The sequence below is a fragment of the Botryllus schlosseri genome, chromosome 11 (genome assembly GCF_051294905.1).
Source record: "Botryllus schlosseri isolate E-star chromosome 11, Bs_hap1, whole genome shotgun sequence".
Lineage (NCBI taxonomy): Eukaryota > Metazoa > Chordata > Ascidiacea > Stolidobranchia > Styelidae > Botryllus > Botryllus schlosseri.
The window spans coordinates 26908816-26935310 of record NC_137246.1 but is presented as its reverse complement, the minus strand read 5'-3'; the positions used below and the strand labels follow the sequence as shown (position 1 = coordinate 26935310).

General features: G+C 39.9%; 1 protein-coding gene across 1 annotated transcript in view; it reads right to left on the bottom strand.

Moving 5' to 3' along the window:
• Positions 1–22657, bottom strand: part of LOC145450037 (uncharacterized) — a 73431-nt gene extending 50774 nt beyond the window's left edge. The window contains exons 1-4 of the mRNA XM_080328496.1: positions 22573–22657; positions 6607–6749; positions 4441–4523; positions 217–365 (exon numbers count right to left, since the gene is read on the bottom strand). Coding sequence (XP_080184622.1) covers positions 217–365; positions 4441–4523; positions 6607–6749; positions 22573–22636 — 439 coding nt within the window. The 5' untranslated portion in view covers positions 22637–22657. The remainder of the gene's footprint in view (positions 1–216; positions 366–4440; positions 4524–6606; positions 6750–22572) is intronic.
• Between the last annotated feature and the right edge of the window lie 3838 nt (positions 22658–26495).

The following is a 26495-nucleotide window of genomic DNA, read 5'->3' as shown; positions in this document are numbered from 1 at the left end:
TATGAATCGGGCATATTGGACTTTCCATTCATCAAATTAATCGCTTTTCAAGAAATTTGCTTTAGTTGCATAAACTGATTTTAGTTGTAGAATTCACGGCATCACAGTTGACGCCATATGCTGGCTGAAACACTTCTAGTACTGGTGGCTTCAATTTGCCACACCAATAGATATACACAGACAGCAATGCATAATGAAACAAAGTTTTGTACTCACGCAAGACAATTAACGTAAGATTAGCAGTACCGGTATATGTAATACTCGCAAACACCTCAGTCAGCAATACAATTCCATTGTCATCATGATTCAAAGAATTGAAGAACCAGGTAATTATTCGCGTGAAGCTTTTTGCATCTGTGGAGTAACTGAAAAATACATCATGCATATTGCATTATGAATAGATAGGGTCAAGGCAAAAGGGTATGGGATAACAATAATTATACATCAACAAACACAACAGTAAAATCGGTATGGACTGGGAGGCGACAAGGTACCAGTGTGGGAGGCGACAAGGTACCAGTGTTGGGATCAAGTCACTGCCTTCCAGTCACGGGTCAAATCGAGTCATTGCACATTTTGACTCAAGTCAAGTCAAGTCAATCGATTTTCGAAAGTGGCTCGAGTCAAGTCAAGTCAGTCAATTTTCGGAGGTGACTCGAGTCAAGGCGAGTCAAGTCAAGTCAAGTCAAGTCACGAGTCAAGTCACAATTCAAGTCAAATTGCTTTTCGAGGTATGAAGCGTGATTACGTCATTGTATTTTGCTTGCTGTCTAAAATACAGATTGAGTGGTCATTGATTTTGAACTGACAAACGAGTTAGAGTTAAATATACACGCAAGTAAGGCGCTGTATCGCTCACATATAAGTAGAACTAACGAAGTACGTAAGTAATTGCACAGCCTCAGTTTACAGTTACCATCCAAAATAGAGAAAAGAGAAACGGATTGACAAGATTGATTGACAATACATTGCCTTTTTGCAAATTGATATGATACAATTCGAGCCTGCGCCAATGGTTGAGGACTATATGACCTATTTGCGAATTGAATTTCGATAAAACCAGAGGTATGGTTAAGTTGACAACACAGAACAGAAATAGACATTTTGCTATTAAATTACTTTACTATACTATAGTTTACGACAACGTATGATGTCAGCTTCGATCACTTCGCTTGCGATCAATATATTTGTGAGATAACATTGAAGATAGAGCAAAACGCACGAATGATTGGTCGCTCTCACGGGTTACACCAGCGTTGCGCGAACAATCCGGACATATGTAAGATATAGTGATTTTTATCGACACCGATTACTTGATGACTTGAAATTGACTCGTGAATTTTGCTCCGAGTCACGAGTCAATGAACATTTCTGATACGCCGAGTCAAGTCAAGTCAAGTCATTTTAGCAAAGTGACTCGAGTCAAGTCAAGTCATACGAAAAAGTGACTCGAGTCAAGTCATGACTCGAGTCATCCCAACACTGCAAGGTACCTATTTACAGTTAACACCAAATTCAGGGAAGTATATTGCTGTGCAAGATCAAATTCAGACTATGTGCCCATGATTTGCGGAATGATTTTTTTGTTCATAAGTAGTGCTGGGCAAAATGATTCGACTAGTCAAATACGAATCCAGAATTGATATTTTCATTCGAGTCCAGTAATAGGATATGACTTTTTAGTGTACCCGTAGCCTACTGTAATTATATGCCCCTTTTCACTAAGAGGTAAATTACAATAGTATACACAACTTTTGCTGCAGATTATTTTTGATTTATTTACCCTAATTTGAGGGTGCTGAATTCGAACCTGGAGTCATTTTGTTTCGATCACATTTCTCACATTCTGTTTCTGTTACATTACTCACGAGATAAATATTTATTTTAATTATCCTATATTGAAATATTTCTGTCTTGAAATTTAGAGGTTGTTATAATCAGAACTCAAAAATTGTTCCCTTTAATGATCTCCGTTTGAGGGTAGAATGATCTACCATCATGTGACAGTCCCATCAGCCAAAGTGGCACACAGTTGCATGGGATCAGTTCTTCCGTAGAACTGGACTGGAGTAACTGTTATAAATAAAGACAGATTTCCAACTGACAGTTGAAGTCTAGACATAGTGGATCTCCTGTAGCTTGTATTGTGGGTAAGGATTAACCAACTGGTCGTTAAAAAATATGCCGACAATACTATAAATCAATGGTCCCCAAACTGGGGACCGCGAAGCCCCTTCCAAAAATTCACAAATTCGTGTAATTTTGGATTTCTGAAATATAAAAAAATCCAGAGAGCTTATTGTCCGAACCAAAAGTATTTCGTTAATCAACATAAAGTAGAGTATATTGAATATGGTTGGAGTTCTTAAGATGGAAATTTTTGTCGCGCTTCGCGTGATTTATTGTCACTACATTTCTCGAATAATGTATATATACTGTACGCATGCGCACTAGGGTTATGACTAGAAAAAAATTCGAAATTTTGTGTTTCCTGTAGACACAAACGATGAACTTTTGTGTCCTGATTGCAAAGTTACCAAAAGTTAAGACTGGTTAAACAAAAACCTCCCGCACAAAAATTTTTCAGTTTTCACGGTATGAAAGATAGGTTTTTTTGTAGACACAGACTATATAATATATACACCGACTGATTTGAATTTAACTGACACATTTCCAATTGCGAAGATTTAAAATAGTATTTTGGTGAAATTTGATCCCTCAGATTGAATCATTTCTATCGTTTTCTTGTTACAGACAAAATTAAACAATTATTAAATAATTATTAATTTCGATTTTAGATGTAGACGGTATGGATCATATAATTTCAACTTGTCTGACACAAATCGAACTGGGAGCTCGAAAAGGCGAAAGTAGAACAACTCAACATATTTTCAGCGGTCTAGAAAACCGATTAGAGGAATATGCTGAAAATTTGAAAATGTCATATCATATGTGTGACTGTTGATACTGGGCGGCGGAATGGCGTTGTTGTGAAACTGCAAATTGCAGTGATGAGCAAGGGTTTTCATAAACCACAATACATTGGTTGCCAACATAATATTATCGATTCTTTAAAGCATATATCAGAGTTCGTCAATCCAACTCTCAGCTACAAATTTGGAGATGATATGGTAAAATGCTACGAAAACTTGGTACAATCCATCAAGCCAGGATTTCAAATGAAAATATTAGAAAACTGAGGATGGAGGGATGATTTCAAGTTTATCTGTGTTGTGCAGAGCATGTCGCTCTTTCAAAGGAAATGGTAGATTACCACTAAGCCGTTGGCATAAACTTCCATCTCTACGCAATGCGAGATGGAGCTCAAGGGCTATAATTTGGTACTTCCAAGTCCCCAGATGAAGAGTATCTCTTCATATATCATGCTTATTCCTCGCAAATGCGTGTCAGGAAGCCTGGTATTCAAACCAGATGTCTGTCTATAGATGGAATATACTGGAGCCCAACCGTTTATCGGTTCGCCGATAATATCGGGACAATATCACACTTCGACAGAATTATCGGTATCAGCCATTGAAGCTGCAAAATTATCGGCAATTCTCGTGACGTCATAACATGGCGGTAGGAAGTCAGAAAACTATAATCTTTGACCGCTAGATTGAGAATATTGATACATGTTACAAGGTTACACTTAACAGGTGTCCAGATGTAGCCTTTCTAGCTTATTTCATGTTCAAATATAACAATGGCTGTAAAGATGTTCAAATAAATGCTATGAGGCTTTGAAAATGTGCTTATGTATATCCAATTCTTTTGTTGAATATCGGCTGAATGTATTGGGGTTCTCGGTCAAGGTGTGAGATATCGGTTTCATCGGTATCGACCCAAAAATCCAATATCGATCGGGCTCTAGAGTATACCAAAGATTATTTGCTGCTATTTTTGCGCTCGAATGTCCTGCAGCGATAAAGTGCCTTAAAATCCCATTGGAAGTCGGATATTTCCGTTGTAGATGTCCCTGGCAATAACATAATAACAGAAAGAGAAGTCAAATCGATGTATGAACTTTACTACCAGTACAAAAGGACATAGATGAAGATTAAATTTGTAGCAAAGAATACCATTGAATTGTAAATTTTATCTATATTTGGACCAGTGTCGAAAATTGAAGTTGGTTTGTGCGGGACATTTTTTCCGATTTGAAGAAAATGATTATAATCTTTCTAATTTATACCAAAATGCTGAGCAATTCCTGCTACAGGCGAAATTTTTTTTCTAGTCATGACCTTAATGTGCACTCTCAAAAAAGATGCGCATAATTTTACAGAATTAAATCTGACTGTATTCGCAATTATGAGAGTATCGCTTGAGGCCATTGGGATGCTTTAGTGCAGTGCTTTTCAACCTGTGTGACGGTTCAAACTTTGAATTTTCTAATTGTATCTCTCTGGTACATGCAATCCATCTAATATTTCTCACCTTATTTTGAGATCCAGAGGAACAGCATCCAGATTATCCTGTGGAGGCTCCGTGCTCTCCCAGTCACTATATGTAATGAATCCCTGGTGATAAATTATCGGAAAACTTAGACTTGATGAATAAGCAATTTAGTAGGATAACTTGAAATACAATTTTGTGTCTCAATATTTTATTCGGCATAGTTCATGAAAGAAAAACATGCGCAAAGAATAAATGCAGTCGCGAAATACACCATGTAACAAAATTTTGCAAAAGTTTTAGTTGACTAAACAAATTCATGTACCGGTATTGTGTTTTTGTATTTCAATCTAATCACAAAAATACCAACATTTTTCCTGAGATGTTCCAAATTTTGAAGAAATGCAATTTCTCTAATTTTTTATTTTACTCATAATTGCTCCGTATTATTCACAATAATTATTTATTGGAGGTAAAAAAAACGCTAATGAAAAGGTTAATATGAACAGATATAACTTATACATGCATAAGTAACAAATCAACACGCTAAAACTCGTCAGAAGTGGTTTTGTTTGTGTGACTTGCGTCTGTGAAATGAGAAAACTTCTCTTATTATGGACCAAAACTAACATCATGTACCAAAATTTTGCAAAATGTTATTTGAGTAAAAATTCTTATGTATTGTGTTTTGCTAGTCCAAACCAACCATTAAAATACAAAAATTTCTTTGGAAATGTCCCTAGTCTTTGAGAAATGTCACTTTTTGTGATTTCTCGTTTTACTCAAAATTGCCCTGTAATAATACGAATAATTCCTTATTGGACGTTCAAATCCACTAACAAAAGGAAGTTTCAACCTTGGAGTCAGAATTTTCGCGTTTAATTTAGTCATTCCCGACTAAATAATCAAGTTTGCGTTGGTTGCGAATGTGTGGTTTTAGATTTATATCTATAAGGGAGATGTTGAAGTCGTCATCGGAGTCATTTTCTGTATCTTTAAGCCCTGTCGAGTCTTCTGGAGCGTTTTTTTGCCTGATAGTTTTGGCAGAGATAACTTACTGCAATACGGAACAGGTGCTTAAGAGTAGATGGCATAGAAGGATGTGCAACGTCAAGTCATTTTTAGTTATTCTGAACCTTGGAATGTCACCCATGCAGAAATAACAGTCTTCTATAAGGTTTCGAATTCCCCCTCAGCTTCTTTAATAACAAATGACATTGCATGCTGATCTCCCTTTAGACATCCGTCCATATTTCATCCACATGTTTCGCAAAGCGCATGAAATGCCCAGTTTTTATCATTGTCCCCAATCTTCATGCCAAAGTAAAGTTAATAAGCATATAAACCTTACTTCTATCTATATTTTATGTTCAACCTGTTTCAAACTCATATACAGACCACAGAAATATCAAAATCGACCAGCAGGCAGATTACATTTGTGATGTTGACATTAATGATAAGATTATACTCACTAGATCCACAATCAGAACAAAACGAAAAGGAATTTGAGCTAGCTTGCTGCAGCCAATACTGAGTAACTGAGACTGAGAAGATGATTGTTGCTAACAACCAACTATTATGAATTGAATGATGGATCAATGTGACATCACAGTAATAAGAATTTCAATAAAGGAACTTGAAAAACATGGTGCGGGCAGCTCAAAAAGATTAAAACACATTTTTAAACGACACTTGAGGCAAATAAATGCCAGAAATATGTTTCACTGGGGAATATGGTATAGTAAATATCAAAATATCGGTTCAACTAAATTTTGTTACATGGTGCTATCAATTACCAAGGTGGGGACCCGTGGACATCCCTATCCCGGAATCCCAGGCTTACAACCACTATAGTTTGACTGATCCTGATTTTGCGATTAATTTCATTAAAATCCAGCGATTTCCAGTAAACATCTATAGAGGAAGATGTAGCACAATATCGCTGGTCATAAACAAACATCTATGGTCATCTTTATTTATTGAGCAAATAAAAGGATGAAATACTTTTCCAAAAGCCTTGAAGGGAAATAAATATCACAGCGCAGAAAGAAACGTATTACTGGAAATTGCTGTCCATTTCTCCCTAGTATTTCACAGTTTCAAGTAAGGGTGAGGAAAAGGATGACTAGATTCTATAGAGAGAGATAGGATAGTTACTTAGGTAAATTTTTCACTATGAATCAATTTCCATTTATGAGAAATACATACCATTGATCCACCGTTTTGATATAAAGTAATTGACACAGCGTCCGTTATTTCAGACATGTTTGATATTACAGAACGCACAGTAACATTTGATCCGATCGAACGAACCCCTGGATCCTCTTGGTACATGCTAACATCCATGATATCTGAAGAAATGGGCTTGAATAAATGATACGACCTCATAGTTTACATGATTTTCGTCCAAACTGAGGACCGGAAATCTTTGTGACATGAAATTCAAACTTACAAGAACGATGCTGACTCAGCACTTCCGATTTGAAACCTTAATACATGTTGCCCGCACTGGTGTACAGCAGATAATGCGGGGTAATTCGACGCCAAATGAACAAGAGGGTTGCACCAAAGTTGGGGAAGGTGTATAAAACTTGGCACAGCGAGAGATGCCCATAGTATAAATCGTCGCAGTGGTATCAAAGTAGCATTTATGCCCAGTTTTCTAATTTTGAAGATCTATGTGTAAAACTTGAAAAAAATCAACTTTTCGAAATTTTCAAAATTTTTTTAGGTCACATCTTGGCCATAGATATATATTCCTGTCTCAGTATAATATAGTTAATTGGGGTCAATATATGGCTGAAAGAAGATGAAAACTTAACCTAAAGTTAATGTGTAATTATACCTTGATAGCACTGCGACGATATACTGAATCCAAATTTTCTCTGCCAAATTCTCAACGAGCTCAAAGTTAAGAGGCTCTGAAATTGTTCCTTGTTGCTACCACGCTGCAGTGAACAATTTTTATATATGTCTCAAAGTCAAAACTATGACGGTAAAAGGCATGGAGGGGGAATGAAATCATCTCATGGTTTCGAGAGATCAAAAATCGGTAAAAACTGAAATTCGGAGTACCATAATTTTCCAAGTATAGTACGCCCCCATGTATAATACTCACCCTTAACATGGTATGCAGATTCTGGGAAAAACCCTGTACCCATGTATAGTACGCACCCTGCATTCGCAGTACATGAACAGCTGTGTTTTAGTACACGATGGTGTTCTGTTTTGCGATGTCACTGTGGAACAATCATGACATAACCATCGCTAATCATTATGCAATTAACGGCATTGTCTCTAAACGATAGTAGAGAGCAACCTAAGCCTGCGAGGTTAGCGACGCGATAGTTCGGGCCAGCGACGCGACGTCTTGCACACGAGGCCTATTACAAATGCCATTGCTAATCATTATACAAGTAACGGTATTGGCTCTATACGATAGTAGATAGTAGCCAAAGCCTACGAGGCTGGCGACGCGACATCTTGTGCACAAGGTCAGATGCGATTTCTCAGGCCAACGGATATGTCGTGCACACCACGCCTGTTGCAGGTGCGACTGATTACACAAGCGATTACATTTTGCGCACATGGCCTGTCGATGAATTAGCGAGGATTGCCGCGCGCGCATTCAGCAATCAATGAAAGACCTAATTTTGCTCCCTGCGAACGGCAAACCAACTCAGCAGGAGATTGAGTGTTGTGCAGACGACTCTCGTTAATTGGCAACACGCTTTTTGCTAATTGGTAGCGCGTTACACTGATAATATAAATTACTGGGCACGATGACTGAAAGTGATGCGCTATTGGAAACAAACATGAAGAAAACTGTGATTTCAAGTTTTTTAGCGGGGGAGATTTTTTTCAAGCGTGTTGTTAGGGCAAAGAATCGTGAAACTTTTGTGGATTATACATGGAAAATCACGGTAGGTGTCCTAGAATATATGTTTATTTTTTTTACTGTTAGAGATATTGCTGTTTCCAATAGTGTTTCTAATTGATCACTCATTCTTTGATGTGTTTTGGTTTCTTAATATGCTCGAGTTGAAATTGTTATTGTTTCGATAATCGGTGTTCGTCTGAACTTTGATTCAAGAGAATCTCACTTAGCAGTACACTTTTAAAAAGAGTTACATTCACCGCGACCGGCTTGAACAAATCGTGACGAGAGTGGAATTAAACAGCGAAAACAGGGTTTGCTTTCGCAGATTTTTTCAAAACCACACCACTGACAGTTCCATCTGGAGTTCAAGAATAAATACCCACCTGGTTCACCTGATCTTAGGAAAAAAAACGTTGCTACTGTCAGGCCCAGCAATCGATATTTCGAGGCAATAACGTTGCTTGGAATAGCTCTAAAGCCAAGAAGTCAGTTAGAGAAGGTGGAATTTCAAGAAAGACCGTTTGAATTCGCTGCTCCCGGAATTCATCAATAACGACATCGCCTGGAAAATGTCGAAGCTTCAGATGTCTGATTCACCCATGACCAGATGAGTAACAGCAATGTTTGGTACGGGTTCATACATCGGGCAAGATACAATACCTAGTTCGAAACATTTTGTCGGGAAAACCCTCATTTAGTATGATGGAACTGGAAAGGGAGACTTTGCAATCTAAAAGGTCACACATGAAGCATAAAATCTACATTTTAAATGAATTTTAGTAACCACTGTAATTTTTTGAAATACTGCTTACATCGTCGGAACATTTCTACAAAAATGTTGAATGTAAGTAAATTTTCAAGGGTTGGAGCACTAATTATTTGTTTACAGGAGTCGGGGATAAACCCGCCTTTTAGTTTGTGCCGAGCAGGTCGCCGTGTTCAAGAAATATGATGTAAGTCGGTCTCGTGACAACAACACCAGAATAACTCCAAGCTTGCTCAATAACAATGCAATCTAACAAAGAGGCACACTGTTAGGAGCTTTATAGTATCCAAAATACATTTTTATGTTCAAAACGTGGATAGGAGTTTGAGAGTTCTAGATCAGGGGTTGCCAATGCAGTGCCCAAGGCCCCCAGGTAGCCCACAAGGACCAGATGAATAGCCAACGAGTCTGTTCTAAAAATAGATGGAATAACAGCCCTCACCAGTGAGCTTTTACACAATGAGATTGATATTTAATCACACTAGCATTCAACTTAGTTACTCCCGCTTTTACCCGCTTCAAAATTTAAGTGTTTTTTGGCTGTAACTCGTTTTGAATTCACAATAGCGAAAGCTTGCTTCTTAAGACAGATAGAAACATTATATTTTGGCAGCTTTTGAGCTATATATCATGACTCTACGGCCAGCAGTTGTCAAGATGGGCAATTTTATCCCCCCTTGCGCAGAAATTAGGGGGGTTGCCGCCTGGAATATAGGGGCAATCCCCTAAAATCAATTTTTCTTGAAGTTTTAGGTCATTTGTCTGGATTTAAGAATCCCTTTTTTCGATTTAGAAAAAAAAGTTATTTCCACTCCACCTTATCAACTGTGACTTTCTCATTACATAATATCAACACACATCAACTGAGCCCGGAGCACTGAGCAGCATTTATAAACAATGTAATTCACTGCTCTCAATTTAGATATGAAATTAATGCACTGGAGAACATAGCTAAAAGTTTTGACTTGGCTCGCGAACGCCTTTTTTGCTTCTCCTTTGGAGAAAAATAATTGCTCACTCTTGTTCTATGCCAGTGGTTCTCAACCTTTTTGACCCCTGCACTCTTCTCAAGTTCGCGTATATGTATCCGCGGACTCAAGCTATATATCAACAAAAAATTGTTTTGTTCTGGCCTAGAGAGAAGACAAATGAGATACACAGTAGTAACAGTTCAAATACGACAACGCAAGGCTGAACACCTAAAGCAACTGACAACGAATTACACACTCGCAGCACTACGTGAGGAGAGGGAGCGTCATCACCGTGAATCAATCAACTAATGACGGAAAGCACAGATAAGAAATAGTACAAGTTTTTTTTATTTCTATCCAAGATAGTTTAATACGTTATCGAGGAAAAAAGCAAGCACTGTTTTTCACTCAACACACAGTCCTTGTCCTTGCTTGACATGTTTTCGAATTCTAGAATTATGGTTGTCAAGGCCTACATCTGATGTCATCTTCTGGTTGAAGTCTATTGCGGTACTTCTTTTGATCATCGTCATAGTTGAAAAGCCAGATTCACACAGGTATGTGGTTGGAGATGGCAAAAGAGCTGTTGCAGCTTGCTCACAAAGATCTGAAAGATTTCGCTCGATTGACTGAACATGTGCCCAAAATGAGTCAAAGAAGCCACTTAAACTTGTCTTTCCACATCTGTCGGCTTTGTAATTCAAGCAACGGTTCAGTAATGCGGTCCATATCTCAAGTTCTACTGATAATAGACAACTATAGATTGGCAATGAGGCTGTTTATACTTGACATGTTTGATGTCAAAGCCAGGTGGGTGTCTGATCTCGAAGACTAGTCAGACTACTAGTTTTGGCATCTTCCTATACTTCATGGCATTGCAGTCTTGTGATGTTTTGAAGAGATGAAATTTTATGAATAAACTTGAACTTGAGATGCTACAGGTGTGCAAAGCATACATGTTTTGCCTGTGACAATAGCCAGGGGCGTATCTAGCCGAAAATATACGGGGAAGGGAGTATTTTTAGAAAAGGGGGGGGGGTATTTTTTAAAGGAGAGGATGTTCCTAGTATTAACAGATTGATCGGGTTAAATGTATGCACAAAGCAGATATTACAACGGTCAGATAATCTTACTCGTGTTTGTGACCCCTTAAGCTAAGATAACAGCAGAAAGAGAGACAGAGATACCTATCTTGACCTTAATTACCGGAGCGAGGATGTTATCAAGATCATATTACAGCACAGCGGGAGATCTCTCTATTTTGAGCTCAAATACGATCACTCGAACAGTTAAGATACACAAATGATTTATAGTCTGTTGCCGTTTGTGTCAATTGTTCAAACTGTTTTTGCACATGATCTGGATTAATTTTGTTTTAAATCAATATGATATCTACTACCTGCCAAGATGGCGTATGGTAAAGACCAATTAACGCTCGAGCTTGTGTGATTGCATCACGTGAATAACAGTGGCCCGGCGCAAGCTTAGGCTTGCAATCAAAATGAATTCCTAAATGCGTTTGTGGTGCAAAAGTGACAATTGGGAATTGTCCAGCTCAAGACTATAACTTCTCGTCATTACAACATTACATCGAACATTGATGTAGCACTATCTCTCGCCGCAAGTCACGGAGCGGCCAAATTTTCCTACCCTCCGATGTTTTCACTGGTTGCCCGACATTTGAGCATGCGACAAAATGAAAAACGACTGTTGAGCATACTACACAACAACATGGGGACACATGAGCGTGGGGACACATTAGCATGACGATACATCAGTGTGGGGATATATCGGCATGGTGCCATATCAGCATGGGAACACCTGAGCATGGTGACACATTAGTGTGGGGATATATCGGCATCGTGACACATTGGCGTTTGGACATATGAGCATGGAGACACATGAGCGTCGGGACACATTAGCATGACGACACATTAGTGTGGGGATATATCGGCATGGTGCCATATCAGCATGGGGACACCTGAGCATGGTGACACATAGGCATTGGAGCATATGAGCATGGGGACACATGAACATGGGGACATATCCACATGGGGACATTTGACAATGTTTACATATGAGCATGGTTACACAAGAGCACAGGACCACTTAAGCATGGTGACAGTTTGGCATACGGCACTTGAGCATCACGACACTTCCGCATGCGACATTTAATCATGCAAAAATTGCGCATTGCGACACTTCTGCTTGTAACACCTTCGCATGCCACAATTGAGCATTACGACTGGTGGGGAATTTAGGGGTTTCTTGTTGGGAAGAGACTAATGTAAAATGGCATTTACATTATTAATCTGGTTTATTAAGCGTCTGTATGAAATGACAATCGCATCTCCAATAATTATTTGCAATTCAGCTACTCGTATTATTAGTACCAGTGCCTCCAATTAACGAGCATCGACTGGACATCGACCTGATTCGTTATAATAAGAGTTCATATGGATTAGCGGGGACTCGCTAATTGATAGCATAACCGAACTCGTTACAGACCAAGACGTAGAAAGTGTAGCTTGCGGCGGCTAATATCTACCATACGCATCACTTCGTCATCAGCAACAAGTTTATCTAACCCATGCATTATTTGGCATTTACACGAGTAAATTGATGCTACTTCGCTGCATTTGGACATCGTCGTAACGAAACATAAAAGTTGAATTTGCTCGTAAAAATCCTGTTAATTCAGACAATTATCCATTTACTTCGGACAGAGGTTCGCAATCCTTATTGTTAGATTGGGATACGATAAACAGCATTATCAGTCATTCGTGATGCGTTGTCTGCCTTTACCCATGACCATGATCACGAAGGAAGCTCACAAGTCACATCGTATACAGCAGTGGTTCCCAAACGGTGGGGAATTCAATGGTTTCTGGTGGGGAATAGACCCGTTTGTTCCAAATTATCTACATGACAGTCTTCATATTCACGGAAACACATGCGCAATTACCGTTTCCAGTTAACTGGTCTGGAATGTATTTACCGAAAATTATATTGCTCGGCGTTCACAAAACATCATGTTTAACTCTGGATTGCCGATGAAGGCGTCACAAACGCATCCAGCACGACTAGTTTTGACGTGAAATAACGCTTTCACGAAATTTGAGTGTTACTGGTTACGTTTTACGTTGCAGTTATAGGCAATTGTCTTGCGTACTGGTGTGGCTGTGTATCTTGTGTAGTCGAACTACCAAATAGCTGCTCTATGATGACAAATGTGTTGGGTAGCGGGGAACAGGACCGTAACTGCCGCACCCCAAACCCGAGCTCGAAGGGACCCAAAATGATTTCGTGATTCAACATAAATTATTATGTCACTTATTCAAAAAAAAATTTTGCGCTGGGTGCATGATTTAATATTGCCTAATATTTTGAATATTCGGTACCCTTCCCCTGACGAAAATATGTAGAATTTATAGAAATGGAGACTTTGGCGTCGGCCAGTATTGCGCAACGACGTACCAAGACATATGAAGTCATGGACCATGTAACATGTGACTCCGAGAAGTGTGCAAGAACGATCAGCAGCGAGAAGACCTTGGACGAGAAGCAATGCCCTTGTGGTGACCGAAAACTTCGATATATATACAAATTATACAATATACATATATGTTTAATTGTCCATAAGCGGCTACATGGCTGGCGCCGAATGTTCCTGTCCTGGCGATCTGAACCCCACAGGACAAATGCCATCCCGCAGGGAAAAAATTATTTGCCATTAAAGCAATACCAATTTGAAAACGAGTGTGCCTTTTAGTTTTGGCGATTTCCGTATCTTTTAACATAGCAGACATAGGTCACGAAATAGCATCATGTAACAAAGTCAATATATCAACGGGTCTGCTTGAAGATGTTCAATTCATATTTAGGTGTCCTACCTTTTCCAACACACCTCACTCAGCTCTACCGGTAAAGCTGATTACGTGGGCAGAGAGGGGCTAAAAAATTGAAAGCAAAATATATGCAATTCCCGATCATATTGACCGATTCAAACATGAATTATATATATATTTTAGCGCTTCGCGCGTTTACGGTCCTGGTGTGGAATGAAGGCTCGGAATAAATCTGAAGTGGGGAATGAAGCCAAAAAGGTTGGGAACCCCTGGTATACAGGGTCATACGTCATATGAAAAGGTTAGGGAATATCCAGGAAAGATGTGACGACGAAGTATAGGCAGTGACATACGTTGAGATTGAGGCAGACAAGCATCACATGCTGAAATGTTGCATGCTTATCTGCCGCATGCTCTCTTTTCACACCTTGTTAACCTGTGACCATGCTGATGTGTCGCATGCTCACGTGGTAACATGCTCAGGTGTCCCCATGCTGAATAGTCGCATGCTGAAATGTCACATGCTTATCTGCCGCATGCTCTCTTGTCACACCAAGTGCGTTAAAACAGGACAATCAGCAGATGCGCCAGAGGCCTGACATCCGAAAAGACTGGAAATCTGGAAACCTACACAACAGCTGAATTAAATCATCGCAAATTGGATCAATACATGATAGATTCCATACCGGACATTTCATTAGTACAATCTGTCTTGGTACTGTAGGGATCTACTATCTCTAATGATACAAGCGTAGGTCGCGTGCTTATTTGAACACACAACGGCGAGAACGAGATCTTCGGCGGCAATGTAACAAGATACACTGTCACAGACGAGAGAAGAATAGGAGAAAAGGGGGTACCGGTATCATCGCATTTATTGTTCGGTGAAAACGCTAATTGGGCATCTAATCACAAATGAGCATCAAGTAATTAATACTAAGATAATAACAGAGAGCTAGATTTTGAATTCAAGAGGAGGGATAGTTGAGCTTGGGAAGGGGGGATATTGGACACCCATTACCCCCCCCCCCCCTGAATACGTCCCTGACACTAGCAATCAACTGGCTTGCCCAAGACACAGAAAACTTCAGAAGAACTATTATTGCTTGGAATGCTGAGCCATTAATTGTAGTGCTCTATGTTTCGCTGTTCTTGCATTTGAAATATACATGGCAAAACATCGCTTTTTGAGGTATATTGCTTTCAAAACTTCATTCATTGCAGTATAATTTATAAACTTGAAGGCATTTCGCATGCCCCTTATCAATCTTGAGTGAACGGCACAATAAGAAGCGCACAAAAAGAGATTCAAACGAAAACCTAAAATCCCTGTGCTCGCGGACTCATCTAGGCCCTACCACAGACTCATTTGAGTCCGCGGACTCGCGGTTGAGAATGAGAAGCACTGTCCTTGGATGTAGCTAATAAAACTTTTTGGAAGATCACAAAGCACCCTAACTACAAACAGATGGTCCGAAAATTGGTATCTGCATGTGGAAAACTTGAAGAACGAGAGAGAAATATTTATTGATTCGTCGAACTAAAACGAAAATAACATTGCCGCATGCAATTATAAAAAGAAACTTAACGGTGTAGGACAGGGTATAATCGATATGACTCTGGGTACTGGGTAGGGTCAACCAGTCTGATCACACCCTGCATTAACAATTACAGATATTCTTTATAAATTTTGTTGCACTTGAAGCAAACATGAGCATTTTAAAGTACGTTTTCTGTTCAGTCGTCTGGATATATTTCACGATCACCTAGGTGATTAGAGTGAAGAGCAAGGGGAAATGTTCCGTTACTCAACTTGACATCAAAAAGTATACTCACGCTCAAAAGCGTTCGAATCAGCAGTCAAATTCAAGTCAGCGCACCACCAGACTTAAGTGTCAATTTCCACCAGCCAGAAGCCAACTGTAAGCAACACCCGCAAAATACCGGAGTATCGGTATTGTCGTATAGGTAAATCGCCGATAACACATGATGTGAGATTCTGCTGAGCATATGAAATCAGTGGCGCTTTGGTGAATATTGTGTTTATAATTGTATTTGTAATTCTCTTCTGTACCCTTTCGACTTATTGCCGTACCGTACGGCATCTCGGTATACCGGAATGATAACTTATACTTTCTCAAATGCGCTAGCGTAAAGTTCCGTTGAGTGAATGAGTGAGATGGCGCTTGGATGGATTTCGTTCCATGTAATTTTATTATATAAAAGTCATGTCAACTGCCTTACAGAAATGGCGGCAAAGGGCGATCGTCAAGCAAAATCGAAAAGTTTGGTGTCGCTGCTAGCTATTGAATTTAACGCTGCCGGTACTTTACGAATGGTCCTCCCACAATTCAAGTAGCTGCAGTATCTCATCTTGAATCTGAGTTGATAGAGTTTTTGGTGATATCACATATCAGTGTTGGGATTGAGTCACTATACCTTATGGCCTTTCAATATTTAGACGAGACTCTCCCCAACATAGCAGCAGTAAGCTTTATGGAAACAAGAAATGTTGAATATATCAGGGAGAAAATGTAGGGCGAATATGGCAAAGTTTAATCGTAGAGGAGCTAAGTGAATCGTTCATAGAGGACCTTCAATTGGATAGAAACCCTTGAGATATGTGAATTTTCAATTTATTTACACGATATGATTGCATTATTTTGTTCTTTGAGGCCTGCACTTGCGTTGTCACCTGCTGTGAAACTTATCTTTTAAATTTCTAATGGGTTTGTAACATCTTGCAAATAAACTTCCGTGGGGCAAAGGAATGTTCTGGTTATCTTCAAGGATTACTATTATTTCTATTGGGCCATCTTGAAAGGGTCTGGATGAGGTAAATCAATAGATAACTAACCTACGGACCCCGAATCAATCAGATCAACGTGTACGTAGTAGGTTTTGTGACGAATTAACGAGGAAAGCGTCCCGTTGTCATGACAAAATAATCCACGCATGTCTGGGTCAAAGTTGAAAAAATATGGCAACACACTTTCGGAAAATGACGTCTGGAAATCGATACTCAACCCTTTGTAATCGGCCGGCCTACTGACCTACTGCATCCACAAAAAAGACGATAAAATGTCATCCATATGGCTTAAATCGACGCCCAATATATTGCCGTAAACCTGAAGTAGCCGCCTAGGGGTCTGAGATACTCTTACGGCTCAGACGCCAGAGGAGATAGCAGTGTGCGAGAAATGTTCTCGATTTCTTGAAAATAAAATACAATTTTGTTTTTCTATATCTCCTCACGTCATACTTAGGCCCTCTCTCGGTATATGACCACCTGATTGCGTTCCGCATGAATCTCTATGTTCCAAGGAGACATTACACACTATGACACTACTATAGCGCTTCATAGCCCAGCGCTACAATCTTGGAAAGGTAGACATGATAAGCACGAATCACGCGGCCGCCGCCGATGGGTAATCGATTATGTAATCGCGTAATCTCGCGGAAGGCAATTCACTTCCAATTCTACATAACATAGTAACTATTTTATATATCTTCATGCTATTGAAGTGGTATCAACCCCAGTGGCTTGTTATATGTAACTTGCCACTGGGGTTGATGCTATTGAAGTGGTATCAACCCCAGTGGCTTGTTATATGTAACTTGCAACTGCATGATGGATTCGTAAGTATATACGTATTGGCTTACTCGACACTGCCCAGTGCCCATATACGCTCGAGAAGTCATTTCATGTGATACATTATTGCTTTATTTCACATCGATTATCACTGTATTCTACACGGCTAATGTTCATGTATGATCAACAGTAGTCATAGAAGCCAACAGTACCGTGTGCCATCTAAACAGATATATAACTGCCTCTATATGATGTTGTTATTACAGGCTCTGGTACCAAAATAGCCTAACTCTCACCCTTATCTGTGTAGTGTTAGGGCTGGTGTCGGCTTAGTTACACAATACTAAACCCCATGATAGGAATATTGATGAATATGCCAGGATAATGGCCAACCATATGTACAATTTGCAATTGCCTGAAGCAATTGTACATCTGTTTGAAGCCGCAACGAGTCGGATGAACTTACGCAGCCATGATTTTCACGGAATAAGGTATTGCTTTCTTTCACGTCGATTTGAAACATGTGCTAATCTTCGATATAAGGACTTTCATAGAATAGTATGACCAACAACAAGCCATAGAAGATAACTGTAATTGGTTATATGACGTCTAGCACGGAAGATACAATGGTTTCCAGGCGTTCATTCACGCAAACATCATTACAAATTCAATTTTGCGGGAAACGTTTTGCGTGTGCAATCTGCATTTCAAGCAGGATATACATTGACATAATAGGTTGTACATGGTCTTATGTATGCGTATTCATAATAGCTATCCATATAAATCGATTGTTACAGTTTAGAAAGTAATGCCGGTCGAGCTATCTTAGAATAAATAACGACTCCTCCGTGTTAAACAATCGCGGTCCAGTATACTGGTACGCCGGTCGCAAAGGGTTAACTGAGCAGCGAGAATTGGCGCGCACTCAACGCGGAGTATCGATCGATACTTAGTTGAGTGGAGATACGCATTTGAGCATTACTTGATTGAGGAGAAGAATTGGGCCACACCTTTAGTACTTTGGCGGGCCGGATTGCTGAATCAATATATTATTCGCCCATTTATCCCCAGATACACGGAATCAATCGTATTTAATGAATGTATTTTAATGACAGCAATGCCACATCAAAGACATTCCTCGCCGATATTGAAAAATACAATGTGGATTTGAGGACAGCATTGTCATACAGGCGCCGCTATGTCTGCTTCTCTCTGATCAATTAACACACGGTGCAATCCTTAATTATGATTCCAAGGCGTTCGGTAAGCCCGGTACTCCAAATTTACCAAGATATCAATTTATTAGGGTTGAGTACATCGTAAATGCCGATAATGCAAGTCTTTTCGCATGTATATAATAACATATGGTCATTATAATACGTTTAAGCAAGTAGTGGGGAATCTCGGCAGACTGGGGCTGCAGGCCAAATTATCATGTAAGACGGGAAACTGTCCAAGGGCCGGATCCGGTCCGCGGACTCTATGTTGCCCGCCCTGACTGCTAATACTTGAATGTAACGATCTAAAGATGTGTATCATGGCTTGAGGACGACAAAGGTTTGAAATCGGTGCCATCAAGTTCGCGGACATTTTGATTTCCGAAAACTGTCGCCAAGACTGCGTAATACACCCACATATTTCATTGTTCACCAGAGATCAGGGATTCGCTAATTGACAGCACTCCCTGACTCTCGTCAACACGAAGAGACTATATGATCACCATTTACACACGTACTTGACCCGAATTGAATTGATGCTATATTGGTAAAAAATCCAAATCCCACTAATTTTTCGACTGGCTACGCGCCTAGCGTCTGATGAGAAGCACCATCCTAGATCTCCTCTCCCGATCAGGTGCCCAAATAGACGTTCTGCTTTCTGAAATCTAAATTATGTGCGCCCATATTCGTTTACAAAACCATTAGTGAGCTATAGGTAGCTTCGTGATAGTCTTGGTAATCGGAGCGCGAAATTGGAGGGTGTGTTGGTGTGAGAGAGAGAGAATTTTTTATTCATCATCGCAAAATAACAAAACAGGCAACAAAATAGCATAAACTTCAGAATCACGGACACATACAAAAAAAATGGTTACAGTGTCAATATCAAAGCAAATGAGATGTGTACGAATACGATTTACAGTTCATAGGATTGGCCAATATGTTTTACGATTGCAAGATGAAGCTGCAGCGAAGTGATCTGTTGATCATCGAGTCTACTGCAGTTGATCGAAGTAGATTGGCGATAAATTTCATACATCGTAACGCAACAGTGAATTGTAAGATTGACAGGATAAATGTAAGAGCATATGTTAGGAAAAATGGAGGAAAAGAATATAAAGTGTACTGGTGTGTGGCTGCAAATTGGAATTCCTTTCTGCGCAGATTAGTTTCTTTTAACAAGGGTTTGTCAGTGACATTATCTGGGAAATGTAGCAATACAGCTTAAACACATATATAACGAGAAAACAATTGTCGCGACGAAAGCTACTAAATACGGTGTCAGACTAAAAACCCATTCGTGGCGATACTGATTAGAATACACGCTTTCTCATTTACCATCATCTATCTTTCTTGTTGTCAGCTTGATACATTCGTACTCCGAAATTGTCGCACGAAGTCATTTTCAGTGTTCCTTCCATTACTAACGTGCAGTAGGCCATGCCATGGTCAAATATTGACGAATCACAAGATTCTGGGTGGCACAAATTCTTATTTTATTTGATTCGTTTGAACAGGGAACCTTCTACATTCCGGTAAACTTGATTGCTGGATGTACTCGTATCGAGAACAACAATATCGAGTATTAGGAAGACAGTGGATTTCTATTGATAAGATCGCGGCATGCGCCCGGAAGTGGAATTAATTCTTGCCAAGGAGTGGCCAGGCTGCGGCCACAGAAGGAAATTTGTGCGGCCGTCAACACGTAATTCGATTAGTATGTGCTGGCGGCCATCGATATGCAAATTGGATTTACGAATTGACCGATGTACTCCTAAAATGCCTCACGAACATAAATCGAGAAATGCACCAATGTCACCCAAATCGCTCTTTTAATCTGCAAATAATTTCCGCGTTGCGAAGCAACGCGAAGCAAGTAACCACAAGAGACAATTGCTGATTGGCTGCGCGATTGCGGGTTTGTATTCAGAGATATCCCTGTTTGTAATCATCATTATTGTCTGCTTGAAATATTCGAGAGTCGTCGTGTGTTACATGGCAGGCCACTGCGTAGTGTATTTCGTTACTCACACGGCGTGTTGCTCGTGATTCTCAGTGACGTAAATTCTGATTTTTGTTTGATGAATTCCGTCGTACGGACTGGTAGCGCAAGCTGCAGTCAGACTTTTGTACCGTTTTAAGATTCCATTTAATAACTCGACTGCATGGTTTGATATTAATGAGTGCAAGGTTGATCTTAAAACGTCTCGCGAATGGTTTAACGCTGCACGTACACCAGCAGCATGTTGTAAAGAGCATTTTAGTGCGACAATGACGTCTTCGATATGAAACAATTCTGACTTCACAAGACTTCGCCACCTCGTAAAAAATAAAAGTCGGCGCCTATGAGTGGATACGATACCAAAGGCGTGTAGTGATTGATCTTTTGACTGAAAACTCCACATTGAAAGCACATAAATTGCAATTCCATGATATGTTAATGAACCGAAACCATAAAACGATGTTGACACTAGAATCAAATTGTTTAAAAATCCCAATTATAAACATTAAGGCCAAATCATACCACCAAATTGTCAACTTGAATCTAAAAGATATGGAACAGCCATCAGCAATCAAAAGTTTGTCATTTCTCGAGCAGGAGCATTTCTCAGCATCTGCCCATGTGTCAGGATTTAAACCAGTGGTTCTCAACCTCTTTTTAGACACGACACCCTTTTTGAAAGTGAAAAATTTCGCGCCCCCCCCCCCCCCCCCCTTATCGTCATATCACAAAATCCAACTGGGATGCTAGCAACCCCAACAGATTGTTTGGTGGTATGGACGGTTATGAATGTTGATGAGAGAATAAAAATATATGAAATTGGGTCTACATATAGAGAGAAACACGCCTGCATTGTAGGTAAATCGCGCTGAAAATTTTTTTAGGTGACCGCTTCTTCGTGCCCCCTTCAGATGTGCCCCCCAGGTTGAGAACCCCTGATTTAAACGTATAGATGGCTTAATCTTGAGTCTCGAAAGCAGATGAAATCATTTTCATACGAAACACGATTTCAAAGTTTGTGCAGACTAATACTTTTTTCTTCTTATTTTTAAGACAAAGTTCTGTGGAAGTGAGATATAAACTTGATGCTTCTGCGTCTTTTAAGCCCAAAATCAGCTTTCTAGCGTAGGCGGTCATCAATATATAGCAAAATTAGGCATTGGCTCGTTTGGTGAAATTGCACGACCACTAGAGGGTGCACGAGCCCAAAATTATTGTAGAAATTATTTTTTTGATCTTTGGCACCACATATCAAGTGTCCTTTTTGAAATTCAAAATTTTCCATTTTTCACTCCACCCTAGAGTGCAGCGCCCCTTTAATAGCGTGGGGTGTCCGACTGTCTTTCTGAGTGACTGAATGTCTCTGCTGCTGGAAGTGAATATACTCGGATAGATACCCAACCCATGTACATAATATACAGTTATATCTGTTATTTATTGAAAAACGACTAATTTATTGGACTGATACTAGCATTCATGACTTCCAGCAACCTGGGAAGTCAGTACGTCGGTAATCATCGAAGCTCCATCGCATCAAGTCAAAGCATGTCATTTTACTGCCATAGTGAAAGTGCTCCAAGACTCTGACGTCGCAATAACACCAAAATCTATCAACAATGGCGAATAGAAGTATGCTCATTTACAACATTATGATCTTACTAATATAATTAATTTTCTAGCGTAGAATGATGATGGAATGCGTAACATGATGTTGGAAAAACAGATTTCAAGGACAAAAACCCAGAAACCCGGATGATTCTCGGAAGAGAACGGGAAAACCAAGATTTGGGAGGCAAAACCCAGAAGTAGCATGTCTGCCCTCTACTAATGCAAGCAATCAAGCATATATACATTTTGCTAAAATTACAATATTTACACAACCAATCCACAGAACTTACCTTGGCAGAACGTAAGTTGAAAGATGCTAATCACCAGCAAGGTTCCGCAACTCCAGCAATTCATTTTGGTACAGACTAATTTTAACCTGCCCTGACAGAAAAACATAGCTGTATAAAAATCATAAATTTGAATAGCAGGGGAGAGGAGGGTAAGATGAGACACTTTTCTGATAATTCAACGACACTCAAAGAGTAATGCCTTCTGAGGATTAATTCTGGTACCAATGGAAAGCCTGTGTGATCTGTACTATTTATCACTGTGTTCAAGATGAGACACCAAGCAATTCTTGCTCATTACACCACCAATTCATACCAAATGATGAATCAACTAGCAAAATCGTGAATAAAATATAATAATCATGAAATAATTCACTTCTAAAAAGAATTTGTACATCATATACGAATTTAAATGACACCGAACACCAATTATCCATGGGATCCAGCAACAATAAGAGTTCGTTATTATTTATCTTGTAATGTCATATCTGGTCAACTACTAGATAAATGATACAATTTGTGTGCCTTCAACAGTAAATTTTTAATCTTGCGAGGCCTTCAATAGAAAAGCCCTCTGATACCCAAGTCTCAACTTACCCCCATGGTTTTGTCTCATCTTACCGCACAGCTAACTTATCGTGTAAACTTGAAAAAAAAATTTCTGTCCGTTACTTTTCCGAGGTAAGTGCATGATTACACTGCTAATATTGCACTCAACCAGCTACAGTAATGTAATTTACTGGCAACCGAGAATAAGAAAGAACATTGTATACAGGCGCGTATCAGGGCGCGAAAAAGGGGGGTTTTTATGTTACGAAATTGGCTATTATGACGTCATGATTACGATTACTCGTCTCCACGCCATGGCGGATATTTACGATATATTAGAGTTTAATAATAAAGAGATTTGCGGTGAGTGGGAGATGTACGAATACGATACAGACATTGCCTGAAAATTGCGTTTTCTTTTTCGGTATGATTGAAAGAAATTCGTAAATGCTCACATTTAGTCATGAGCCGGCTAACGCCGCCCGTCTCCAAACGCCTAGTTCCGGCCATAAATGCACGATTTTGTTGGGTTTTGACGATATTATGCGCACGGCCGGTAGTATCGCAGCGGACGAACAAGAGCGGAATAGGGCAGTAGCATAAACGAGGGCGATTGCGATAGCCACAGAGAGATGCGGTATTAACAGTGTACATCGTACACGAATGTGTGCTTTTCGATGGATTTACTAGCCGTATGGCTGAGCGTGTAGTACGCGCGAAGAAGAAGATCATTAGACATTAATTGCAAGCACGCAAGTCAGTCAATTCATACAGAGTACACACTGGGATAATAACTTGATCGACAGAGAAACTGGTCAGCCGATATAATTAGGTTAACTTTACTACTAGGCCTACTCAATTCTCCCATTCAGCGACAACATAGGCCTGTATTTGGACGACAGCAAGCCATCTAACAATCGGGAACGTGGATTGCTAGGCTTGTATTTTGAAATGTGAATGTCAATCGTAGGCCATTTCTCGCATATAATCGCAAAAACAATGTGGATTTGAGAACAGCATTGTTGTACTGGTGCCGCCGCGTCTGCGTCTCGCTGATCAATCAACACGCCGTGCAAGTCTTAATTAGGATTTCAAGGCAAGCAGGTGCAGCGAATTCGCGGGCGATGTTGATTGCCGACAACGTCGTCTTTGCAATTACGTATCGCGTCGGCCAATTAGATTGGATTTTCCTAAAATGCGTCTCTCATTTTAGCAAGGCAAGAGAGAAATCGAGGGAAGAAAGTTGAGAACGTCAGCAACTGCCACAGCTGAAATGTAGCTGAACAAGCGCAGAATTCGTAGGGAATTAGCGAAATATAATGACTTATTTTATCCTTTTGACTAATTCAGCGCGTAATTCCAATATTTTGTAGGGGTGTCCCCTCGAATAACATCAAGACACCATATTCGCCTTCTCACATGTAAAAACGAATATTTTGACTAATTACCTAATGAATTAGCAAATATTAGAGGCTATATTTGACATCAATTTTTAAGTTTTGAAAAGGGGGGGTCCGACCGCCTAAACCAGGGCCGGCCAACCCATGGCCCGCGGGCCACATGTGGTTTTGAGTGGCCCGCGAGGTAATTTCCGAAATTAGTAATATTATTGAAACTGGATTGCACAGATTGTGAACTTGCAAGACCAACCAAAAATTTGATTAGTCTGGCCGCAACACTTGAATGTGATGACAAAAATATCAGTTCCGACGCATTGGCAGATCCATGAGCGGATGAGCCGGTCACATTTTGGTAGATCTTCGTACACTACAATAAAGCAGAATAATTTGCGATAGATTTATCGAAAGTAAAAATTTTCTGCATGTTTCGCGCAACATTTTGTCACTTGATTTCTTGCTTTTAATATTGTTACCCCTTTCTGAAAATGAAAGAATGCCTAATGTATCAGATTGAGTCTAACTATATTCGCGATTACGAGACAAAGTGTCGTTCAACGTATACGAACTTGCGACTATGCGACCATGAAACATAGGCACAAAATGATTGACGCATGTTGGTCGAAGCTTTTGATATCGATATGTCCAGGCGCCGAATAGTCCATTCCTTGCAAACTGAGCCCAGCGATATACAGCAGGCTCGCAATATAGTCAAGTGACAATATTATTGACCTATGAACTTCCAAAAATTTTCGCGCTTAACGCGGCTAGTGGCCCGCGCGATAGTTCGTCAATCAAATGTGGCCCTTTGGCTGAAAAGGTTGGCCACCCCTGCCCTAAACCCATCCCCCCTGGATACGCCACTGATTGTATATCAACAATCGTATCACAAAATATGACGTCACCAGCATGAAATTTCGAATGAGAGAGCATTCAGTGCACTATTCCCAGGGGGTACACGAACTCCTTCTGTTGACAGAGTTTTGGTTGGTGTATTTTGATTAAAGTCGACTCCAAGGCACACAAATGGGAGTGTGAACGACCCCTCCCAATAACATGGAATTTGTCGTCTCTATAATTATTCGCACAAATCGGATTATCCAACAGATGTTTGCCGATTGCATAATTAATTGCCTTCGATCGGTCAGCATCAAGCTTGAGTGGATGAGTTAAGGGCAAGCTTTTCACCGAGCGTGATGCTCAAGTTCTGATAAATCTAGGGACATGCTGGTTTATGCGTTCCTGCAGACACTTTGACGTTCTTTCCACGTAGCCACAATCACAGTACAGTGGCACTTGTATTCGTACCCTACATTACTTTGTTGAAGCGCAGGGAGAACGTCTTTGCGTGTTGAAGATAGCAGTTGTGTTGTTGTAAAAATCACATTAGTTTTGACTGCATGATTTGGTTTTGACTGTGTCGTAACACCGCAGAAATCGATTGTTTTTCAAAGCGGGTAGAAATAGGTACAATCCAAGGTAGATGGATATAAACATCTTTTATTGTTCATTCGGTGGGCACTGTTGATTTTTCTGGATTGAATTGCATAATTTCCTTTCATTAGAGCACGCTCGGTGAAAAGCTCACCCTTAACTCACCCGCTCAAGATTGATGCGGAACAATCAAAGGCCATAAATTCTGCAATTGGCAAACACTTGTTGGATGATCCCGCTTGTGCGAAAAATTATCGAGACGACAGATTTCGCATACTCAGAAAGGGTCGCTCACACTTTCATTTGTGTGCCTTGGAGTCGACTTTTATCAAAATACACCAATACACCAACCAAGGCTGTGTCAACAAAAAGAGTTCGTGTATCATCTAAAAATAGTACATTGAACGCTCTCGTATTCGACATTTCGTGCTGGAGACGTCATATTTTGTGTTACGATTGTTGATATACGCTGTTCTTTCGAATTTTCTACTAGTTGCTGACGATTACCCCTGACGAGTGTCAGCCGAAAATATTCGGGTTCATTTC